This window comes from Mandrillus leucophaeus, unplaced genomic scaffold (genome assembly GCF_000951045.1).
Source record: "Mandrillus leucophaeus isolate KB7577 unplaced genomic scaffold, Mleu.le_1.0 Scaffold25, whole genome shotgun sequence".
Lineage (NCBI taxonomy): Eukaryota > Metazoa > Chordata > Mammalia > Primates > Cercopithecidae > Mandrillus > Mandrillus leucophaeus.
In genome coordinates, this window is record NW_012102587.1 from 4,005,258 (window position 1) to 4,030,621 (window position 25,364).

At 40.2% G+C, this 25,364-nt stretch overlaps 1 protein-coding gene across 6 annotated transcripts in view; it reads left to right on the top strand.

Annotated features, from left to right (window-relative positions):
* The window catches only part of CLASP1 (cytoplasmic linker associated protein 1), a 333,527-nt gene that overhangs the window by 164,345 nt on the left and 143,818 nt on the right, over positions 1-25,364 (top strand). For 4 of the 6 annotated variants that reach the window (XM_011983419.1, XM_011983418.1, XM_011983417.1 and 1 more), the window contains one exon: positions 3,267-3,334. In XM_011983419.1, coding sequence (XP_011838809.1) covers positions 3,267-3,334 — 68 coding nt within the window. Of the gene's footprint in view, positions 1-1,403; positions 1,568-3,266; positions 3,335-16,096; positions 16,147-25,364 lie in introns of those variants that run through there. The other 2 variants (XM_011983420.1, XM_011983421.1) reach the window with 2 other exon arrangements.

Here is a 25,364-nt window from a genome sequence, read left to right on the forward strand (position 1 = left end):
CCCCCCATTTTTGGTCAGTTTCTTTGCTCCAGTTGTTATTTCTGTCTCGGGTATCCACCATATTGAACAGTTGTCACTGGTTAGTTTTGATCATCGCCTCAGGGAAAAGGCCTCTAACATTGAACAAGCTCTAAGTCAGGTCAGATAAAGACAAGCCCTACAATTGGGCTCGCAGGGATGTGCCAGGTAGGTGGAATGATAGTTCTTTGGGAATGGGGACTTTTAGGGAGCTCCAGACTTGGGAGCTTCAGCTCTTTCTAGTGGCTGCCAGGCTGCTTGTTTTCCCTTACCATGATGGTAAGTTGATTTGGACAGTTTTTGCCAATGTTTTTTTTGCTTCTTTGAAGCAGATTTTTGAGGGTCCATACTCTGCCATTTTAAAGGGCTCCTCTCCTGTTTTATGATCACAATATTTTCTCTTATCTCTTTGGAAGCACTAATGACATTTTTTTGAAAACTTTTTCTTTCTCTTCAAAATCTCGTCTGTCCTCCAAGTTTGGATTTCTAAGTATGTGTTTATGTCGATTTCTCTTTTTCATGCTAGAAGCTCTAAGTATATGGATGCAGCTTATTGACTGAGATTGCTGTGTTTAAGTATTTGCTTCCAGGAAATTATTTAAAATGTATATATAAAATTTTCTAGGAAGGAACTAATTTGAACTAAATCTTATAGTAAAATAAATTCCAGTTGGATTGAAGAGTTTAATATGGAAATTTAAATTCAGAAAAAGTAGGGCAAGATGGTAGTTATTTGTCAAACCAGTAAAGAAATTTATTTTAAATAGAAATCCAGAGATTTAAAATAAAACAGTTTGGTGGCTTCAGAGGGTAATCATTAGTTATGTATTCAATGTCTTTGAATATATAAAACTCATCCCTTTAGATTTGTGTGAATCAGTAGTTCCCAAGAGAGACATTTTATATTTTTGTGCTCAGAGCTAGCAAACAAAACCAGTCCTTTCATTCCTAAGGAATGCTTTGTTGGTGTTAGACTGTCTCTTTAGGTGGTAACCTTGATAGGAGCTGTTGTAGCAGCATTAATGAGCAGAGAATGAGGGAGCTAGTGAGACAGGATTGTGAAAGCAGAGGGAATTCTGAATTAAGGTGCACATACCAATAATAGTTATGTTTATAGTGTTCTCATACCTAGTTGTTCAGGCCTGCCAGGTCGTGGGTAATGTGACCACAGTGAGCATGCCGTACCACTGAGAACGAATCCACAGACTCCGTACACAAGTACCATTTAGAATGCTGAATACTCTCCCAGGAATGGGAGAAATACTTGCCCTCTTCCAGTAATTTCAGGAACAACCAGACTAGAGGTATACCTTGGCTCCCACTTACAAACTTGCAGGCATGCTCACATCAGAGGCTGTGGTTGTGACACAATCAAGTGGTGCCTTAGTGAGGGCATGCCCTGGCAACCTGTGTCATGATATTATTTATGAGTTTGTCAAGCCGTTGAAGATCTTTGTTACTTTAAAAAAGGGAAGATAATGGAAACATCATAAGAAACACAATCATGTAAGGCATCTTTCCAGTTCTTTAGTAACTGCTGGAGTTGAAAGTGAGTTATAGTTTTACTCATTTCTGGTCCTGAGATGGCAGTTGGAGTTTTATTCAGTGCCAGTTTTAACTAATGGGTAGCGTCTGCCTGGAATAGTTTTGAGAAGGATTCTGAGGGAACATCTGGGCTTGGTGGAAAGATGGCTTGAAAAGATTGTTGGTGTCACCTATGGAATGGGGAGAGGCAGTGCATCAGGCTGGTTCATCCCCTTCATTTGCTGATGTGTAATTTTGGCCTCTCTGTTACTTAGAGCATGAGCTCCAGAGGGTAAGAACTCACTAGCTCGGTGTTGGGCTCATAGTGGGCACTCTAGTTTAGAGTGAATGAACAAATGAATGAACAAACGCCAGAGCTTGTGTGAATACCCACAGTTTTCCAGAGTGAGGAGTTAGGTTTCAGCTGTCTAACATAGAGATGTAACTCCTGAGCGAGCATCTGCATGGCATACGTAGTGCTTGATACAAATACCAAGAGAGCATAGCTCACATCTCTACCCCTGAGGAGCTTCCATTCGCTTGAGAAGAAAAGACAAACATGTTTGAAATGAGGAGAGCTAGCAGGATAGGATGGTGTGCTAAAAAGCACTAAAATGTCCCTAAAATTGAAGGCATAGATACATTACTTTGGAATCTCAACACTTACTCCAATATACCTGTGCTGTGCTTGAGAAAACCCCTTTTTTCTTTTTCTTTCTTTTTTTTTTTGAGACAGAGTTTTGCTCTTGTTGCCCAGGCTGGAGTGCAGTGGCGCAGTCTCGGCTCACTGCAAGCTCCACCTCCTGGGTTCAAGCGATTCTCCTGCCTAAGCCTCCCTACTAGCTGGGATTACAGGCACCCACCACCACATGCAGCTGATTTTTTGTATTTTTAGTAGAGATGGGGTTTTACTATGTTGGCCAGGCTGGTCTCGAACTCCTGACCTCAGGCAATCCACCTGCTTCAACCTCCCAAAGTGCTGGGATTACAGGCGTGAGCCACCACGCTGGGCTCAAGAAAGCCTCTTTTTAAACTTTTTCTATTAAGTATGATTGCATTCTCCCACCTTTTTCTTTCATTTTTGGTGTCACTAGGATGGAGTATTTAGACTGGTTAAGGAATTTTGCTTTAATTTAAATGCCAAGGTGAAATGATCCATTAATAGAAAATAAATGTAATACAGATTTTTTTTAAGCTGAAAATTATCCAGTCACAGCGTTTGTTTCTAGAGAAATTATTTCTAGCATTTTTGGATTGAGCATGAATCACAGCAGGAAGCACAAGCCTTTGTAATGTACTATTAGTGCATTTTGAAAAGCTCCATCCTAAGTAATTGATAGTTTGCGCTAAGAAAGAAATAGGAGAAACACACACTTCTCATAATATATACATTTTGTGTAGAGTAGTCAGTAATGTCTGAGAGCAGGGGCTCTGGATTACTACTCTCAGGGCTAGAATCTCCACCCCACACGTATGTCACCTTAAGGAGATTAAATGAGCTCTTTCAGATAGACTTCTAGGCCCATTCTTTACCCATAGTAAGTGCTCAGTTATTGTTGGCTATTGTTAATGTTATTGATTTAGTCACTGTGTTTCGTTCTTAGGTGGGTCTGTATCATTGATTTTTGGGGGGCGGTGGGGATCAACTTCACATTAGCATTTTAATGTAATTGGCTATGAGCAGTGATGGTTAATAGTTTGTTTACATTTTTGCTTTCATACAGATTGAATGTAATTTTTACAAAATTTGATGAAGTCCAGAAATCTGGAAACATGATACAATCTGCAAATGGTGAGTAGAAAAAGCATTCTCTGCTTTTGCTTTTTCAGTTTTACATTTGTATCATTTATGTTATATGTGAACAGCTGAATTAGGTAATTTAGTAAGAGTTTCTAACTCTTAAAACTTAACCTCCATTCACCCAGTTTTCCAGGCCAGAAACAGTGGAGTGAATCATCACTGACTTTCATAACCTGTACTGAATTTAACTAATCCTGTTGGCTTTACTTTTAAAATTGCATCCTGAATCCCAGGAACTCTCATCATCACCGCTACTGTCTTCCCAGCGCAAGCTGTCATGGTATTTTACCTGGGCTCTTGTGTTTCCCTCCTAAACAGTATCTTTTCTTCTACTGTTTCCCCATACCTAAAGTCTGTTTTTCATATAGCAACCAGAGTAATCCTTTCAGAATACAAGTCAGGTGATGTGAATCTTCTTCCTAAACCTCCAAAGGCTTCCCATCACACCCAGGCTGCAATTCAGCAACTCACCATGGCTCACTGGGCCTTGAGTGATCTGGCACCCATCACCATTCTGATGTCATTTGAATTGTTCTTTGTGAAAGTTCTCTTTGCTCTAGCCACGTTGACCTCCTTGCTAATTTTGAACATTTTGAGCATCTCCTGCTTCAGGACCTCTGTGCTTATAATTCTTTCTGCCTGAAGTATTTGCCCTGTGGGTATCATTGCGGCCTCCTCCCTCCTCCCTCATGCCATGAAGATCTCACTTCATACAGTATCACTGCATTACTGAAGGCCACCGGAATAGCATGCTCTGTGCCCTCACCCTGTTGGAGTGTTCTTCTTAGCGTGTATCACTAGAAAAGTATGTGTTTACTCATGAGAGCAGGACCTTTACTTTATTCCCTTTATTGTTCTTTATTTGTTTCTCAATGAGCGTGAGTTCAATGCCTTGAAGAGTCCCTGGCTTGTGATAGGTGTGCAGTAAGTATTGTTGAATAAATAAAGTAATGATTTTGATGTGAATCGTAAGCTGTTGTTTCCGGTTCCTGTATTCCTTTCCCTATACTTTGTGATGATATTTGAGAACTAGTGGGTAATTCTTGTGAGTCCAGGAGAGGAAAAGACAGGAATGAATTACTCCTGTATGAAGGAAAGAATATCAAAAAGTTAATTGCTGAGAAAAACTTTTCTAACTCTGGATACCTCATTGTATCATAGCTAGGCCATTTTAGAATTTTTAGGTATATTAGATTACAACCAGTACCGAATTCATTAATGATGTTGGATTTACTTTTAAAACTGTACCCCGAATCCCAGTAATTCTCCTCGTCACTACTCCTGTCTTCCTAGTACAAGCCTTCACATTTTGAATATCTTGAGATTGTAAAGAAAAGTCTGAGTGCTTTTCCTCAAAGTAAGTTGGTACATGGGGCAGAGCGGGTAACCGAATGCGAGGCTTTTGACTTGCGCTCTGCTGTGTACCTTATTATTCCAGAGGAATTTTTCTTTGAACAGCGTGTTTCCTATATAAAATGCTTAAAGTGATCTAAAAATGCTTCCCTTAATCCTCCTTATCTCTTTTTCGTAGATTGTAAAAAATAATAGAAAACAAATACCATAATTCAGCTATTACCATCAAAAATCATTTTTGCTATATTAGTTCATTTTCCTATAACAGTATAATTTGTATATAACTATGGTGTGATTTTCTCTACTTTACCCTGTACTTTAGTGTACATACTTTGATATGTACTTTAAAAAACATATCATTGGTAGAGCCAATGGCATCTGAGTGGTGTACTCGTGATGAGTGGGGTTGCTTGGTGTCCACAGGCAGGTCTTCACAGGCAGTTAGTTGATGGACACATGCTTTTACTTTTGTGTGGGTGTATTTGTGTGGTTTCTCAGTTTAAAAATTGTTGGCACTGGGACAGAGCATGCTGGGCAAGTAAGTAAAAGCAGTGGCAGGAAAGTGAGTTTGTGCTTCATAAGCCAGTATTACGGCTGTGAAACAGAATCTCATTATAGTGCTGGCATTGGGGAGAAAGACTGCATCCACATTGGGGATCTTGCCTAAAAGAGTGTACATACACTCCATGGGATCCAGTGATGTGACAAATATGATTTCACCCTCAGGAATGCCAAAACTGTGTGGCATTGGATGTATCACAAGCAGCATTTTCTATGTGGTTAGGTATAAATATTGCCCCCAAATTCCCTTTTGTGTGTGTGTGTGTGTGTGCGCGCGCTCATGCACACACATAGGTGTAGGGTTGAGAATGGAAACAGTTCTTTTAAACATCGGTGTTAAAAATAGCAAATGGTAAGGAAGCCTTAACAAAATTTCTTGGAGGTCGATAATTTCAGCTTTTTGCTTTATATATATATAGTATTACTGTTTTAATTGTTAGAGCCAAAATGTTTAAGGAAACTAATATATAGCCATATGTGTAAAATTTTAGAATTTCTAACCTAAATGATTTTCATCTCTTTACAGTAACTTTGAGAGACCAATAAATTGTTCAGTTGCTGTCAAAAAACAAACCACCTGATTTCCTTCATTGCACGTTTAGATGGCGTAGAGAAACTGCAGTAGTGATGGAATAAAACCTGTCTCCCTCTTTTATCTAATTCTCTCTCTCTCTCTCCCCCTCCTTTTCTCCTCCTCCTTCTTTTTCTCTTTTCTTTTCCCTTCCTTCCCTCCCTCCCTCTCCTTTTTCAACTCTTTTCTGCTCTTTTCTTACTCTCTCTCTCTTTCTCTTTTTCTCTCTCTGTCTCCCTCTCCCTCTCTCTCTCTCCCCCCCAACCTCCTCTTCCTTCGTGTTTTTTTTTTTTTAACACAACTCCCAGTGTAATTCTTTGATCTCTTTTGAACTTCAAACCTTTGACTGTTCAGCTTTCTCTAGATCCATCCATCCTCTGCTTTCTCCATTTCTTACCTTATATGGCTTATATTTACAACCTTTTTGAACTTATTAGTTGTAGGAGTTTTTGTAGCGTCTGTGGAGTTTCCTACATATACAGTCTTGTGATCTGCAAATAGCAACAGTTTTATCTCTTTCAGATACATGTGCTTTTAATTTCTTTTTCTTGCCTTATTGCACTGGCTAGAACTTCCAGTACTATGTAAAATAAGAGTGGTGAGACGGGACATGCTTGTCTGGTTCCTATCTTAGGTGCTAAGTATGGTATTAGCTGTAGGATTTTTGTAGATGTTCTTTATCAAAATGAGGTAGTTTTCTATTTACTTCTGTTTATCTTATCTTTTTTTTTTTTTTTTTTTTTTTCCAGAGCAGGAATAGAAGTTTATTTAAAAAGGCTCAGAACAGGAAAGAAAGGAAGGTGTGCTTGGGAGAGACCCAGGTGGGCACATGAAAGTTAAAGAAAGAAAGTTAAATGCCCTTATCTGAGTTTTTGTCAGAAATAGGTGTTAGGTTTTTTGTGAAGTTATCAGTATATTTTATAAATTGAGATACTTTCTCCTTCTAGTTGCCGTTCATTTAAAAATTAAAAATTGAGATTATATATAATTTACCTACTGGTGTTTCACTTTTTAAAGTGTGTGCTTTAGTGTTTTGTTTTTTTTTTACTATCCCTCATCTAGATGTTTTTTTTTTTTTTTTTTTTTGAATATTCACAAAATGTGCAACTGTTACCACTATTTAAATCTAAAATACTTCACCCTCACATCCCATTCCCATTAGCACTTACACCTTATTTCCCTCTCTCCCCAGTTTCTGGCATCCTATTTTCTGTCTTTATGTTGCCTATTCAGGACATTTTGTATAATTGGAATCATGTAATATTTGGCTTTTGTGTCTGGTATCTTTCACTTAGCATGGTGTTTTCAAGGTTCATCCATAATGTAGCATGTATCAGAAGTTCGTTCCTTTTTATGGCTGAGAAGATTCCATTGTGTGATTAGACTACATTTTCTTTATCCGTCTGTTGATGGACATTTGGGGTTGTTCAACTTTTTGGCTATTGTGAAGAATGATTCTTTGAACATTGTTGTAAAAGATTTCATGTGGATATGTATTTTCATTTCTCTTGGCTGTATACTTTGCAGTAGAATGGCTGAGTTGTACATTTAACTTTTTGAGTAACTGCTCAAACACAGTAAACACACAGTTTTCCAGTTTTGCGGCACTATTTTATATTCTTACCAGCCACCTGTAAGAGTTTCCAGTTTCTCCACATCCTCGCCAATAGTTGTTATTGTCTGTCTTTTTCATTATTGTCACCATAGTGGGTGTAAAGTGGTATCTCATTGTGGTGTTGATTTGCTTTACCTTGACGAGTAATGGTACTGAACATCTTTTTCATGGGCTTGTTAACCCTTTATATACCTTGGTTGGAGAAATGTCTATTCAAATAAATCTTTTGCCCATTTTCTAAAGGGGTTAATTGCCTATTTATTGTTGAGTTATAAGAGGTCTTTAGATGTGCTACATACCAGACTCTTAACAGATGTGATTTATTTGCAAATATTTTTTCCCATTCTGTGGGTTTTCTTTTCACTTTGTTGATAGTGTCACATGAAATATAAAGTGTTAAATTTTGATGAAGTCCAATTTATCTGTTTCTTTTTTCTTTTGTTATACCTAAGAAACTATTGCCTATTTTTGGCAAGGTGTGGTGGCTCACACCTGTAATCTCAGCACTTTGTGAGGCCGAGACGGGCAGATTATCTGAGGTCAGGATTTGAGACCAGCCTGGCTGATATGGTGAAACTCTGTCTCTACAAAAATACAAAAATTAGCCAAGTGTGGTGGTGCACCCCTGTAGTCCCAGCTATGGGGGTGGCAGGTGGGGCCCTGAGGTGGGAGGACTGCTTGAACTTGGGAGGCAGTGGTTTCAGTGAGCTGAGATCGTGCCACTGCATTCCAGCCTGGTCGCGAGACTCTGTCTCAGAAAAAAAAAAAAGAAGAAGAAGAAACTATTACCTATTTTTACCACAGAAAAGAGGCCAGGCATGGTGGTTCATGCCTGTAATCCTAGCACTTTGGGAGGCCAAGGCGGACAGATTGCCTAAGCTCAGGAGTTCCAGACCAGCCTGGGCAACATGGTGAAACCCCGTCTCTGCTAAAATACAAAAAATTAGCTGGGCGTGGCGGTGTGCACCTGTAATCACAGCACTTTGGGAGGCCAAAGGCGGGGGATCATGAGGTCAGGAGATTGAGACCATCCTGGCTAACATGGTGAAACCCCGTCTCTACTAAAAATACAAAAAATTAGCCAGGCGTGGTGGTGAGCGCCTGTAGTCCCAGCTACTCGGGAGGCTGGGGCAGGAGAATCGCTTGAACCCGGGAGGTGGAGGTGGCAGTGAGCAGAGATTGTGCCACTGCACTCCAGCCTGGGTGACAGAGCCAGACTCCATCTAAAAAAAAAAGAAGAAAGGAAAGCTGGGTCTGACCTCCTCCTGGTTTCTTCCTGCTTTTTGGGCTGCACCTTCTTAGCTTCCTTTATCTAATGTCTACTAATTAGTCATTATATTCCTAAAGCTTGATTCTAGGCCTTTTCCCTTCTCAGGCAGTGCTTTTTCCCTGGTTACAGTTATCCATAGCTGTAATTTTATTTATTAGCTATATCACATTTTTTCATAAATGTTTGTCTCCTGTACAGATCTTGGTACAGGATTGGAACTGTATGTGAAACAGCTGCCTGTCTGACATTTCCTCTTGTATTTGAAACATATATCTAAAACCAAATTTATATTTTACTTCTGGCTGAAAGACAAAACACAAAACAGTAAATATTGCTCCACCCTAAATGTTTTCTGTACTCCTTATAAGCGTGATTGCTCCATTATTCATCCTGGTATGTTAAAGGTTGGGTGTCATTTTTGATACCTCCCTCTCCCTCGCTTTTCATAAATATTACCACTGATTCGTATGGAGTTTAACTCAAATATTGCTTTTTTATTGAGGTAAAATCTACATATATAATTAACTATCTTTACCATTTTTAAGTGTACAGTTCAGTGGTAATAAATACATTTATATATATATTTTTCTCTTCACTCTTCCCCCCCCTTCCTGGCCTTTGGTAACCACCAGTCTAATCTCTACCTTTGTGAGATATACCCTTTTAGCTCCCACATATGAGTGAGAACATGTGATATTTGTCTTTCTGTGCTTGGCTTATTTTATGTAATATAATGGCCTCTAGTTCCATCCATGTTGCTACAAATAACAGGATTTCATTCTTTTTATGGCTGAATTATATACCATTGTGTATATATACACATTTTTCTTAATTCCATTCATCTGTTGTCCTCCCAAATGGTGTCAGATCCCTCTGTTAAGTGTGGGCAGGCACCCCCTACCCCACTGCTTGGTGGGCATCATTTTTGCAGGTTTACATTTGGCGATTATTTGACTAATACCTATTTCGGCACTGGACTGTAACCCTTCTGCATACAGGGCACTGTGTGTCTGTTTTTGCTCATTCTGAGACTCGGATACCTTGCAGGCTGTCCTCTTAGTCCCAGTGTTCTCTGTGATTGGTTTGTTTCACAGGAACCAGCTTTTCTTCTTTGTCTCTTAGTAAATCTTGAGTGCGTGTACGAACATTTAGTATCTGAGATGACTAGATTCTTTTTCTCTCTGCTTTTTCCCATGGATTCTTATATACCCACTGGGGTTCTGGAGTGTTGCATATGAGCTGGAGCTGAGAGAGAACTGAGCAAAACACAGGAGAGAATGAATGACAATGTGGGGCTCATTTCCAGGCTCCTAAACGACCTCTTGGGCAGAGGTTCTGATCACTCGATAGCTGTCTTGGTTGGTTAGCGCTGCATGTCCACAGAGGGGCTTCCTAGGCTGACTCAAAAGGGTGTCTATTAAATGATCTATGTCCTTCTAATGCCCATTTGTGAAAATTTAGCAGCCTGTACTCAGCATAAGGACTTGGCAACAAGTATCTGTTTAATAAATGGTGACTGTGTATGCCAAGCAGTAGTTTTGGTTGTTAATTTTCAAGTGTGGGTGCCCCCATGCCTCCATGTGGAGAAGTGTAGACAGTGTCAGGGAGCAAGCCGAAGGGGATTGCTTTGGAAATGTGTGACTATCCTTCCTCCTTAGGAAAGGCATCTGTGCCCTGCTCTGCAACGCTTAGCTGTGGGACTTTGGGCAAGCGACTTAACTCTTGTGAACCACATGTGCTCATCTGTAAAATGGAGTGAAGACCTTACAGAGATTTTGTGGAGAATAAATGAGATTGTGTGTAAAATTCTTAGCACAGTGCCTGGGACATGGTTGGTGCTCAGAATAATAGATTCTCCTCCAGTTGCTCGATTTTAGGGGTATATTCATATTTTAAATAAAAATAATATTTGAGAATAACTGTCATGCTTGTAGACTTTCAGATTATTTTGGAGTACATGTTTAAAATTTAACATTTATTTACTTTTAAAATTGTTATTATTATTATTTTTTGAGATGGAGTTTTGCTCTTGTTGCCCAGGCTGGAGTGCAGTGGTGCGATCTTGGCTCACTGCAACCTCCGCCTCCCAGGTTCAGGCGTGTCTCCTGCCTTAGCCTCCCGAGTACCTGGGATTATAGGCGCTCACCACCATGTCCAGCAAATTTTTGTGTTTTTGTCTTTTTAGTAGAGACGGGGTTTCACCATGTTGGTCAGCTGATCTTGAAATCTTGACCTCAGGTGATCCACCCTCCTTGGCCTCCCAAAGTGCTGGTATTATAGGCGTGAGCCACTGTGCCCAGCCATTGTATTCTTTAAAGTGACAATACTCTTTAAAGATTTTTATATTTTATTTTATTTTATTTTACTTTTTGAGATGGAGTCTTGCTCTGTCGCCCAGGCTGGAGTGCAGTGGTGCAGTCTCGGCTCACTGCTACCTCCGCCTCCCAGGTTCAAGGGATTCTTCTGCCTCAGCCTCCTGAGTTGCTGGGACTACAGGCACCCACCACCATGCCTGGCTAATTTTTTGTATTTTTAGTAGAGACGAGGTTTCACCGTGTTAGCCGGGATGGTCTCGATCTCCTGACCTCAGGTGATCCGCCCGCCTCGGCCTCCCAAAGTGCTGGGATTACAGGCGTGAGCCAATGTGCCTGGCTCAAGATTTTAAATTTTTATGGGCATATAGCAGGTGTATATATTTATGGGTTACATGAGGTATTTTGTATAACAGTCACATCAAGGTAAGTAGGGTATCCATCAACCCAAGCAATTGTCATTTCTTGTGTTACACTCTTTTAGTTATTTTAAAATGTACAATAAATGTTGACTGTAGTCACCCTGTTGTGCTATCAAATACTAGATCTTATTCTAACTATGGTTTTGTACCCTTTAACCATCCCCACTCCCTTCCCCACCACCACCATTCTTCCCAGCCTCTGCTGGTAACTGTTATTCTTCTCCCTATCTCTATGAGTTCAGTTGGTTTAATGTTTAGCTCCCACAAATGAGTGAGAACATGTGAAATTTGTCTTTCTTTCTATGCCTAGCTTCTCTTAAGATAATTTCCTCCAGTTCCATCCATGTTGTTGCAAATGACAGGATCTCGTTCTTTTTATGGCTGAATAGTACTGCGTTGTGTGTAGGCATCGCATTTTCTTTATTCTTTCTCCTGTTGATGGACACTTAGGTTGCTTTAAAATCTTGGCTATTGTGAACAGTGCTGCAGTAAACATGGGAGTGCAGATATCTCATCAATATACTGATTCCTTTCTTTTGGGTATATACCTAGCGGTGGGATTGCTGGATCATATTGTAGTTTCAGTTTTAGTTTTTTGAGGAACCTCTATACTGTTTTCTGTAGTGGCTGTACTAATTTAACATTTCTGCCAACAGTGTACAAGAGTTCCCTTTTCTCCACATCCTTGCCAAAATTTGTTATTGCCTGTCTTTGGATTAAAGCCATTTTAACTGGGGTGAGATGATACCTCATTGTAGTTTTGATTTGCATTTCTCTGATGATCAGTGATGTTGAGCACTTTTTAAATATGCCTGTTTGCCATTTGTGTGTCTCCTTTCGAAAAATGTCTATTCAGATCTTTTGCTTATTTTTAAATTGGATTATTTGGTTTTCTTTCTATTGAGTTGTTGGAGCTCCTCATATATTCTGGTTGTTAATCCCTTGTCAGGTGGGTAGTTTGCGAATATTTTCTTGCATTCTGTGGGTTGTCTTACACTTTGTTGATTGTTTGCTTTGGTTGCCCATACTTGTGGGGTGTTACTGACAAAATCTTTGTCCAGACCAATGTCCTAGAGAGTTTCCCCCATGTTTTCTTTTAGTAGTTTTATAGTTTGAGGTCTTAGGTTTAAGTCTTTAATTCATTTCTATTTGATTTTTGTGGTGAGAAATGGGGGTCTAGTTTTATTCTTCTGCGTATGGATATTCAGTTTTTCCAGCACCATTTATTGAAGAGACTGTCCTTTCCCCAGTGTATGTTCTTGGCACTGTTGCAAAAATGAGTTCACTGTAGATGTGTGGATTTTATTTCTGGGATCTCTATTCTGTTCCATTGGGGTCTATGTGTCTGTTTTTATTCCAGTACCATGCTGCCACAAAAACAGCAATGGTAATAGTATAATTTGAAGTCAGATAATGTGAATCTTCCAGTTTTGTTCTTTTTACTTAGGAAGGATGGCCTTGGCTATTCTGAGTCCTTTGTGGTTCCATGTAAATTTTGGGATTACTTTTTTTATTTCTGTAAAGAATGTCATTGGCATTTGATAGGGATTATGTTGGATCTATAGATTGCTTTGAGTAGTATGGATAGTAATGCTCTTTTAAAATTGCTTTATTGAAATATAATTTACATACCATGACAGCATTCATTTCAAGTGTATAATTCAGTAATTTTTAGTATATTCACAGATAGCTGCAACTGTGCATCTATTGATGGACATTTGGATTGTTTCTACCTTTGTCTATTGTGAATAGTGCTGCTTTGAACATTTGTTTACAAGCTTTTAAACACCTGTTTTCAGTTCTTTTGAGTGTATATCCAGGAGTCGAATTGCTGTATTATATAGGCATTCTATGTTTAACTTACTGAGGAACCACTAAACTGTTTTCCACAGTGGCTGCACCGTTTTATATTCTCTCTAGCCATTGCCCAATTCTCCACTTTCTGGCAATGCTTGTTGTTTTTTGTTGTTGATGTTGTTTTAATTTTTTTTTTATTATAGTCACCCTAGTAAATACGAAGTGGTATCTCATTGTGGTTTTGATTTGCATTTCCCTAATGACTAATATATTTGAACGTATTTCCTGTGCTTCCTGGCCATTTGTAGATCTTCCTTGGAAAAACATCTATTCAAGTCCTTTGCCCACTTAAAAATCGAATTGTTTGTCTTTTTGTTGTTGAACTATATATGATTTGCAGATACGATTTGTAAAATTTTTTTTTTTTCTTTCTGTGGCTTATCTTTTCACTTTTTTTTTTTTTTTTTTGGAAAGGGAGTCTCGCTCTGTCGCCCAGGCTGGAATGCGCTGGTGCGATCTCGGCTCACTGCAAGCTTCACCTCCCGGGTTCTCACCATTCTCCTGCCTCAGCCTCCCAAGTAGCTGGGACTACAGGTGCCTGCCACCATGCCCGGCTAATTTTTTTGTATTTTTAGTAGAGACGGGGTTTCACCGTATTATCCAGGATCATGTCAATCTCCTGACCTCGTGATCTGCCCGCCTCAGCCTCCCAAAGTGCTGGGATTACAGGTGTGAGCCAATCTTTTCAGAATTTTTTTTTGGGACAGAGTCTTGCTCTGTCGCCCAGGCTGGAGTGCAGTGGCGCATCTCAGCTCACTGCAAGCTCCGCCTCCCGGGTTCCCGCCATTCTCCTGCCTCAGCCTCCCGAGTAGCTGGGACTGCAGGCGTCTGCCACCACGCCTGGCTAATTTTTTTTTTTTTCTGTATTTTTGTAGAGACGGGGTTTCACCATGTTAGCCAGGGTGGTCTCGATCTCCTGACCTTGTGATCCTCCTGCCTCGGCCTCCCAAAGTGCTGGGATCACAGGCGTGAGCCACCACGCCTGGCCTCTTTTCACTTTTAAGTATCTTTTGGTGTATGAAAGTTTTAAATTTTGATAAAGTCCAATTTGCTTTTTTTCTTTTGTTGCTTGTGAACAACAGTGTCCTTCTGAGTAAGAAATAACCGTTCTGGATTTTAGCTAAGTTGGAAGAACCGTATTTAATGGTGATACTCCTAAGAAATAATAGGGTTTTATCCAGGGTTTGTATATCTTGACATGTTCAAAATTATGTTGTTCTCTGATGCTTAATATTTATATGAAACCCATGGACTTAATTTTTAAAAGCGTAATCAAATTGTGACTAAAACAGCAATGAAAAAGCAGCCGAGTAGCAATTTGAAATGGGCTTCCTGTCTGTAATAGAATACTTCATCTTTGTGTGATTCCTTCTTGTTGCTAGGTTACCCGAAGGCCTTTCGGCTTTGAATGGTGAGAATATGAGAGTTAAAAATATGTTGCTATATAGATGTTTCTTCTTTTTTTCATCTCTGTGTAATTAGCAAGCCCCTTGAAGCAAAAATTACAGTTTTTCTTTCCATGAGTTTCAAAAAGCAAATTATTTGTAAGTTTTTAAATCATGCAGATGTGCTTATGCTCATGGGAGAATTGGATTTTCAGAATGAAAGAGCCAGTAATTATGGACTACTCAGTGTCCTTTATCTGCAACCACTTAATGATCTTTAATTGGATTTGATTGAAGCGAGGCCCATGAACATTAATTTGGTTAAAAAATACACAAGCTTTTGAGTTTCTTGAGCAAAACTAACATGTTTATGAGGAAAGATACAAACTATCATTTTGGTTAAATCCATGATAATTCTATAATAAATTTGTAGCTAAAGTAAAAGACCCAATATTTATTTGCTAATAAAACTATAAAGTAGGTAGCAAGTAATCATAACATTATTGACTCTTATACGTGAATGTACCGGGTATCATTTTGTTACCAAGTGCATTCTGCCTTATGGTTTTACACTTAAAAAACTGTAACTTGAAAAATATTACAGGTATCAGTTCTACTTTGTTGGAAATGAGAAATACCTGTGCAAGTCTGAAAACAGACCATTGACAGATTGTGTTAGATAGGATCGGAATTATTGCCTGGTGTAGCTAGGACAAAGCATTCATTTAAAGGCAAATCAGTTGTCTTTTCTTTATTAAGAAGCCAAGCCATTATTATCCATGCTTATCCTTTAAAAGCAATGATTGTGAATAAGTGGATCAGGTGCCAATACTAGGTTCACACTCTCTCCCTGTGCTTGTTTATTAGACTATGCATATTACAAGGTTTGGGATAGTGGTTCAGTATCTTAGGAAAGTGTTTCCATAGTCACGAATACAAGGATAATGTGTTTGTTACAAGGCTGGCATATGTGTTGAGCTGTGCTAAGAAGCCCACCTAAAATAGCCTGGAAGAGACTGCTTCTGATGGCAGCATAAGTCACGTAAGCTGCAGCGGACAGCTTATTTTATTTTCTATGTGGAAATAAGATTGCTTTTTGATACTTTTCTATTTAAGATTTGTGTTAGGAATATTCTTCTGTTTCTTGAGGGGGAAGAACTGATTAAAAAATTTTTAATAGCACTTTTAAAGAAGACTCTCTTACATGAGTAGAGTTGGATGGAGAAGGCTCACACCTCCCCCCAGCCCCCACCCCCCAACGCTTTTTAAAAAATCAGTGTTAGTCTAGGCTTTTATTTTGGAATAGGGTGGCAGTTGTCATTGGTGCCGCCGGATCACACTGAACAAGTGTGGGTGGAGGGTTTGCTGATGCTTAAGTTGCTGTGAGTAGGTATAGCTTTCAGAGCAGTGTTTTTATTTAGTACCAGGACTACTGACAATCATGACTACTGGTAAAGGTAGGCTGTTCTAATATATTCTGAAAAGTGTTTATAATTATTGCTGCTTGGCTAGGAAATGCTTGAATATTTTTATAATTCCTTTGATAACTAAAAATCCTGGGTGAAATATGGGAAAGATTGTTATGAATTTTGTTGGTATTTAAGCAGGGAAAAATTGTGAAGCCTACAGGGAAATAAACATCAATGTTAACCTTCTAAGACTAGGACCGAGGAAGTAGGCACAGTAGGCTGAGGCTAGCTGTGTTTTTATCTTCTGTTTATTTCATGGGCTTTTAATTTTTCTCTGCTTTCCTATGTTCACAGTATGAGGGTTATGAACATAAATCTATTTGCAATTGCAGGGTATTTGTTAATAAAGCTAAGCGGTCTTGAAAGGAATCTACTGGCTAGAAATTTCTAAGTTTTCCCAGTAGCATATAGAGGAAAAGCAAAAATGATAGCAGTGCAAGGATACTGCTTCTGTCTTAAGTCATTATTTATTTTTTTCCCCTTTAAAAGATTTGCATTTTTAAAATGCAGAAATGTACAGGAAAACTACAAAAGAAGTGTTGTTCACAAAAAATCTTATTGATTAGCTGTCAGTCTTTCCACATAGCTTTTTCCCAGGTTTGGCCAGTATCGAAGTGATTTTAAAAGAGTCTGTGTAAACAGGGTTTGCATTCAAAGGTGTAGGGTGCAGTTGATGTGATGGGAACAACCTGTATCGCTGTCTTGCTTTCCTAGGGGATGGTTTTGCTGGCAGGCTCTTAATTTGTTGTCTCCAAAGGGTATTTCCAGACTCTTCTACTGAAACAGGTATTGCACAGAGGAAAATTGCATACAGTAACAAGTGTTTATTTGTCTCCTGCTGTGGGGAATTGGGCCCACATCCAGGACTTTTGCTCAGTGTTTATTTTGTAGTAGATTATTAAAGGTTTCTACAGCTATTTTCTTAAATTTGGTTAAGTTGGGCTGAAAGTACTGGAAGATGCTATATTTCTGCTCATATTTTTAAATCGAGAATTTAAAGTATATTTGTATTTTTTAATTGAGGATTTAAGGTATACAGTGATGATATTTTTATTTCATACCTAAGTAGCGTATGCTATTTTCAGGTTAAACTGCTGCAGGAAATCAATACCTGGGCAGGAGAATTAAATAATTCATGTTCTGAAGTAACCTCTCCCAGAGCCTTTCCTTTGAGGATTTGAAAGTGTGTCACTTATAAGTGGCATTTGTCTTAAGTTGTGATATTTTCATTTGTATTTAGCAACAGGTCAACATAATATGGGAGCCAACTTTTTCATGTTAAAAGCCATGGAGATAGCCTCCTGAATCTGAGTTTAAAATAAAGACTGTTCTTTCACTTAATGTATTTTTTCAAATTGCCTGCCTCCTTAGTCACTGTCACCTGGAATTCAGGCTTAGATGCTTTGGTAACTTTTACCCTCAGTAACTGTAATCGTGATAGGAAACAAGGATTAAAATACTGTTTCTTATGGAAGTGGCATATTTGAATCATATATTAATTCATGACCATTAAAAGTCTGCAAAATGTAACAGCAGTGGGTCTTCCGAGGTGTGTAGGGTACTTTAGTGTTTTCAGAACTCTTTCCTGCATTTTGTGTTTTATGAATGTCACAGCAGCCCCATGAGAAGTAGGAAGGGCGGCTTTTCAACACAGATACCAAAGGTTTTGGGTTTTCTAGAATTGGGTTAGTTGCAGGATAGGGGAGAGCCCTAGTTTTTGCCATCTTAGACCTAAGTCTTTCTTCCAGAAAGCCATCTTGTCAGGCCAAGTGCTCTGGAATCCCTCAGACAGGGTATGAGTGCCACCACTGCACGGGCAGTATGTGACCTGGGACTGGCAGCATGGCTGTCCACCTTCATTTTCTCATGTGCAAATTGGGGATGATAGTCCCTATGCTAAGGAGCCAGTGGGGGCCTTGGGCCTGGCACATCAGTCTTATCCTATTGATATAGGAACACATCCACTGTGGCAGCTCCAGATGATCTCCTAACAGGAGGTGTGAAGGTTGAACTGAGGTTTAAAATAATACAATTGATCTTTTTGTGTAGATAGGGAAAACTAAGAAAACAAGATGCGGAATCAAATATATCCTAAGATCTTGTAAAAAGAAACCGCCATTCAGTACGCAGATCTTGGTCACTAATACCACCAGGGCTCCTTGGGGAAATGGCTGAGTTTAGGCCCACAAGGTGAACCAGTGTATCTCGCAGGGCTAGAAAGTAGGGAAGTGGTTGAAAAAAATCAAGGAAAAAGCAAAACAAAACAATAGTATGGGTATCTCTGAGAGACACAGGAGTCAACTGAAAGTGCTTCCAATAGCCAAAGCTAGAACACTTGAAGCAACATAGTAAAGTAGTGTTGGGTTTTAACCCAAAGTATAAAATAAATGTTAATGATCCATACTGATGTAAATAAAATGACTGAAAAGTGTGTAAATGGAGATGAAGAGACGAACCTCTTGTGCAGAATTATTCCAAATCATTTATGCAAATATCCCACTCTAAAGGAGGGGAGCATAACTTGCTAGTCTGTCAGTGTGGTGGGTGTTCTTGATAGGATGTGATGAGAATGGCATTTTACGTCTGTAGTCTTCCTCCCAAAGCCCCATAAGCTCTGTGGAAACATGGCAGAAGCCTCAGACCAACCCAAAATGAAGGATATTCTATAAACTCCCTAACCATGTCAAGGTCATTGAAAACAAAGTCTGAGAAACTGTCACAACCTAGAGGAGCCTAGCAAGGCAGGATGACTAAATGGTGTCCTGAATGGGATCCTGGAGCAGATAAAGGACCTAAGTTAGGGAAAAACTAAGGAATGCTGAATACGCTAGGGACAGTAGTTAAAGGTAACAGTTGGTCTGCATGTTGGGTTATGTGCTTTAAGAAAATCTTTTTCACTGTTTCGTGTTTTTAAAACATGTCATTAAAAAAACAAAACATACAAAGATTAAAGACATGGACACCAGTAAGGATACTATTTGGTAATACAGATTACCTGAGGGATGAGGAAGACCCAAATTAGGTCGGCCTCAGCGGGGCTGGAGAGGAACTGGAAGTGAGAGGTGGTGGTTCGAAGCAGCACTGACCACACCCAGTGCTTATTTAGGGCAGTGGGTGGAGAAAGACCTGATAGGAGATAGGAGGGGAAGAGTTAAGAACAATTCCATATTTTGGCCTGGACAAATGGTGGTAGGACCAACTGAAGTGGGGAGCCTGGAGGGAGAGCAGGTTTTAAGGGTAAGATGATTATAGGTGATTATAGTTCTGGATACTTGGACATAGAATTTTGTTTGTACGTGAGTTTGATTCAGATGGGTTTGTATCTTGGAGTAGAGTTGAGATTGCTATTAGAGGAGTAAGTATTATTGGAACATGGATGTTTATGTTAAATTGTCATCTTATTTATCTTTATCTTCGTATGTAGCAGTATGGTATTTGCCTCTCTAGCTAAACAGGGTTCTGGAGAATGAGATCGTTAAAGCAGAGATGGATGATTTGAAGAATTATTATTATTTTCACAAATGGCAAGTAGCTCTTAGTGTAATTACTTTAAAGTATGAGAGAACATTCTGGTAGGAAACCTTTTCCAAATTTGGCTCTAAGTTTTCCCACCTGATTTACTTTTGTGCCTATGTAGTGATTGTCAAAAAGAATTGGGTCAAGATTGGTACAGTGTTAATTAAAATGACATTTCTAAAAGAGCGCAGGGTGTAGATCTGATATCTGTGGGATTTGGGTTCTGACATTTATAACTTTCAGGGCAAGTTGGAAGGTAAAATAAGTACTGTGATCAAAAGGAGAAATGAACATTTAATCAATGAAAGGATATATGGTGACTCTTACGTAATATGACACTCAGATTAAGGTGTTGAAATTGTAGTTGTTGGCTTCTGGAAGTCTCAGTTTTTAGTCATCAGTATGCCAACTTTATTCACATCCCTTCGTGTTGCTTAAAACTTTCCCCTTTTCCATGAAATAGTAAAAATGTAAGTTAGAATATGTCCACTTAAGGCCTGCGTGGTACCTTTTCCGTTCCTTTTTAAGGGATAAATGATGATTTCACTGTCCTACTATCCTCTAACCTATTACAAGGAAGAAGTTTGTGGTTGTCATTATTATTGTAATTATAGTCACCCATTCTCGTTCATTAATGCCTTTGTGCCTTTGCCATTCCTGCCTTGTCCCTTTCTTGCCCCAGGAAGCTTGCACACATTATTTTCACCTAGAATGCACTTCACTTTCCTCATGCCTGCCTAGTTTTCAGGTCTTGGTGCAGAGGCTTCCTCAGAAATGCCTTGCCTGGACTTCTGTGGCTTCTAGGAGTTCGCTTTCCTAAGGCTCCTTATGCTGGCTTATGATCGGCTTTGTGGAATAAAGATGGGAACTGCTGTGTTCACCTCTGACTTACCAGCAGCCAACCGAGTGCCAGGCACAGGGTGGGCATTTACAAATATCCTGGGCATACACAAAGGGTATGTGAGCTGGGTGTGGTGGCCCATGCCTGTAATAGCTGGGATTACAGGTGCCCGCCACCGTGCCCTAATTTTTGTATTTTTTTTTAAGCAGGGATGGGGTTTTACCATGTTGGCCAGGCAGGTCTCAAACTCCTGACCTCAAGTGATCCACCTGCCTTGACCTCCCAAAGTGCTGAGATTACAGATGTGAGCCACCATACCCAGCTCATGGGTCTTTAAAATACAAAATTTGAAGGAAAAAAACACACACACAATTGGAAGGCCCTCTTTTCTTTGTAAAAACGATTTTTGGAGTCTTTAGTGTACTTGGATTTCTTTGTACAGAAATGAAAATGGTGTTTGAGCTTGGCTTACTGTATTCAGTTACTGCAGTTAGGCCAGGCTCTGATAACCTTTGTGCATGTGCTGGTGGCTGTGAGGCTAGACCCACAGGGTAAGTAAACCCTTTCCAAAGAGAAAGAGTACACTTTTTGTAGGACCTCTCTCCCTGTCAAAACAATGAGCCTTGCCCTGCTGCTTAGTCAAAGGCATTCTTTTGCTTCATTGTTCAAGGCAAATTGGAACCTTCCTTCTACCTTTCTCTGCCTCCTACTCTTAAATTCCGTGTCCATGACAGAGATGCCTGAGTAATCCTGTCCCACGCAGATGAGGTTATGCCTTTGGTAAAAGGCCTGCGGCATAGTGTGATTTGGCCTTCTCTGAGCCACCATGTCCAAAATGCCTCTCACCACCCTCTGCCTTTCCCTTCGCTTTGTTACAGAACACTGTTCTTTTCCTTCTTCGCCTTTATCACAGATTTGTCTTTACAAATGTTGTTCCCCTTTATAGTGGAAAGTCCCTTTGGGCAGTTAGCATGAATGTTTTGTTCACACCGTATTCCCAGGAACTAGTGAAGTGCCTGAAATGTAGTAGATCCTCATCCTCAGTGAATAAGCAAAAGAGGGAGATAGTTATCCAAGTCAGGTGGCAACAAGCCGTCTCCTCCTCCTGTGAATTATCTTGGCTGTTATTTCTTGAAGTAAATTAATGTTTTACTCATGAACTCAGAGCTTAAGAAAGAGAATCTGTTCTCCTCTTCCATTCTCCATTTGTTCCTTTCTTTTCCCCTTTTCTCCCACCTCTTCCCCACCATGTTCTCTTGTGTCCTTCCCTTGTTTCCTCCCACTGCTATCAAGAGGTCCATAGTCAGCTGGAAGAGAATCCTGGCCTCCATAGTCACAGCATATTTGTGAGCTGGATGGAAGGCCTGTGATGGGGCCCAAGACCCTGGCCCCGCACCGTTCGTGCTCAGAAGTTCCCTGCATGGTGGTGTTTGTGCTCAGCAAGGCTGACTTTTTGGCATGTAGGACAAAAGGGAGCATGGGATGTTGGTGCTTATAAATTGGGTGTGAAATTTCTCACACAGTGGTTGTCTTTGGCATAAATTGGGCAATGTGATTATTACGTGGGCGGTTGGCTTGGGAGCTGGGGAATACAGATGGAAGCTGAAGGTAGTGGTGAGCAGGCCTCAGTGGTGGGCCGAGATGATGGAGATGTGGTGTGTGGCACACTCACTTGACCTCTTTGGGCTAGAAAATAAGCATATGATCAAAGTGTGGGGACAGTTATCAAATAAGTACTTTCAGTAATATAGCTATAATTTACAAAAATCTCTTTTAAGGATATCCTGTACCTTACATAGAATAATTGCACTTATCTGCACTTCCTCCTCCTAAAATGTACTTGTTGAAACCTCCCATGATGTTGATTCCTCCTAAGCTTTGCTTTCTTCCTGTTTTTAGCCTGCAGTTGTGTGGCCTGTATGCCCGGCCATGCATCAGAATGTCTGGACAATTCTCTAGACAAATGATAGCAGGGAAGCTGAGTGCCATTTACATTTAGGTTTGTAATAATATCCACATATAATTAAAAGAATTTTAGAAAGCTAACTACTTTGAAATTTTGAGACAAGTTATTTTTGGATTATGTTAACTCTTTATAATTATGTAAATACAGCAATGAGCACTCTAGATAGCTTTTGTTTTAAGTGTATGTATGCTATAGTTATCCAAAGGTCTTATTAAAATCATTGAAAATCATCAACTAAAATATGACTTTAACGTTTCAAATTGTAGGACTGGAATTATTCAGATTTGAATGAACATTGCACCAAAGAAACAGACATATTAATATTGATTGGACAAAATAAACCCAAGTTCTTGTGTGTGTGTGTATATATATATATACCCTTAGAGACAAAAAGCAAAGGAGGGGAGCACAAAGAGACTGGTACTTTAATATCCAGAGTACCAAAGAGCTCCCTGGGGCTGAATTAGGGAAGATGGGAATAAACTATCCTTCCTGCTGGAATAGCTAGTCCCCGACACAGAACTCTCTGAGCACCTGATCTGGGCCCACAGTATCATTTCCTGGAATGACACTCACACTGAAACAACCACAGGAACTCAATTCTCCATAGAAATATCCACCATTCCTCAACATCCACAAGAGCTCTTAGACCAGGCCCTGTGCGGGGCGTGGAGGGGGAAGAGGGGCAGCTAAAGCAGGATGCCCAGATGGAGGAGGTCAGTTCTTCTGCCAAAGCCCAGGAGAGCTTTGGTATCTAAAATATATATACACACACACACACACACACACACACACACACACACACACACACACACACATATATTCATTCATTCTCTCTCTCTGTCTCTCTCAGATAAATGCTAGGAGAAACCTTCAGATTCCTAAAGTAAGAACTAATTTTTTCCTTCACTACAATGGCTAATTCTTTTCATCCTATCCTGAGCTTTACTGAGCTATTGTAGATGTTTATAGTCATCATGTTTCCACAGAGACAAGCTTGAAAGCAGCTAGAAATTCATGACCAGAGAGTACAAAAGTCAGTAGTGAGGTAATTCACAAACTAGCTTTCTACCAGGCCCTGTGTGGGGCAGGGAGGGGGAAGAGGGGCAGCTAAAGCAGAATGCCCAGATGGATGAGGTCGATTCTTCTGCCCAGAAGAGCTTTGGTATCTAAAAGAGGAAGATTCCTATTGATGACCACTTATTTCAGCCCCTCTCCCCTCCCTCTCTTGCTGGATGAACTCTGAGTTAGGTGACTGATGGAGGGTACTAGAGGACAGTCCCAGCTCCGCGAACCTGGCAAGTAGGAGAAGCAGAAGCAGCTCTCTTGGGGAAGGCTCTGTCTTTTCGTCTTACCCTGGGTCTGTCTGGTCCTGGGCAGAGTTTGAGGCACTAATACACTTAGGTCTGGGAATGATGGTCCTTAACGACACATGAAGCCAGGCTTTCAGTCTAAGAGCTCTTGTGGATGTTGAGGAATGGTGGATATTTCTATGGAGAATTGAGTTCCTGTGGATGTTTCAGTGTGTCATTCCAGGAAGTGATACTGTGGGCCCAGATCAGGTGCTCAGAGAGTTCTGTGTCGGGGACTAGCTATTCCAGCAGGAAGGATAGTTTATTCCCATCTTCCCTAATTCAGCCTCAGGGAGCTCTTTGGTACTCTGGATATTAAAGTACCAGTCTCTTTGTGCTCCCCTCCTTTGCTTTTTGTCTCTAAGGGTAAGTTTATAGTCTTCCTGACATATGTTTGGAGATACTCTTCTTCAAGACTGATCTTAAATACGTCACTCTTGGCGTGTTGCTGTAAGTTCTTTTCTCTGAGGAAGGCTTAATATTAACAGGGTTAACTTAAACTGGGCCTCCAGTTTGGCCAAGAGATTCTAACTTCAGGAGTCCTAACTCCTGGGCATGACTTGGGAACTTTGCCTTTAATTCTCTGTTCCGTAGTGTCCAGGATGGGCACACAGAGTAGTGGGGGCACCTGGGCCTGTCCAGGTGCAGAGGGAAGCTGGCTCATTTTTTCATTATCCCATCAGGAATTCCTTGCCTCTGCTACATCTGTTCAGCAAGAGTCTTTGGAATTTGTTCTCTTTCGCTGTATATTCACTGAGCCTGGTAGCCCAGGGTGTTCCTGAGTTAAGTAGGATGTGCACACATTTAAAGCCTCTCACACTTTTAGTCAATGTTAAGTGGACCAAAGTAGTACGGATCACATCCGAGGGTTGGTTGGAAGGCACAGTGGATCCTTTCTAAATTTGTCTGGCCCTACTTTGGATTCATATGTCATATTGTGTGTGTGCTGTTAGGAAAACCTCACACTGAATCCTACGTGCTGTTGATTGTGTTCCCACGTCGGACTGTGCACTCCAGAGTGAGAACCATGACTTCCCTTTCTACATCCCAGCTCCCAACAAAGTACCTGGGACACAAGTGTGCTTACTAGAGAAATGCTAGAGGTATTCAGAGGTGGTATGCTCTCCAGTAGCCTCCCAGTAGTAGAGGCTAGGGTGCTCTGGGAGTCCAGTTTTCTTACAGAAGTAACAAAATGATTACTTTGAGACCAAATCACCTGTAAGGTGACCCTGTGCTCTGGACTCGAACTTTCAAGTTCCAGGACATGGAGAGTTTGGAGAGAGTTTAAAACATTGATGCCACTTGATGGAAGCATATTCCTAATTGAGTTTTTTCCTTTTGCTTACAAATGACAAATTTCTTTCTTGTGACCCTGAGAAACTTGTCATTGAGACCTCTTAAGGACACTTGACAAGGGGGAAATGGGTACTTTCCCTTTGGAATCAGTTCTAGAGAAGGTGGTTTTAACCATGCCTTCCTCCAGTTCTCTATAATGTCCATACATTTCTTTCGGCTGCCTAACTTGAATTAG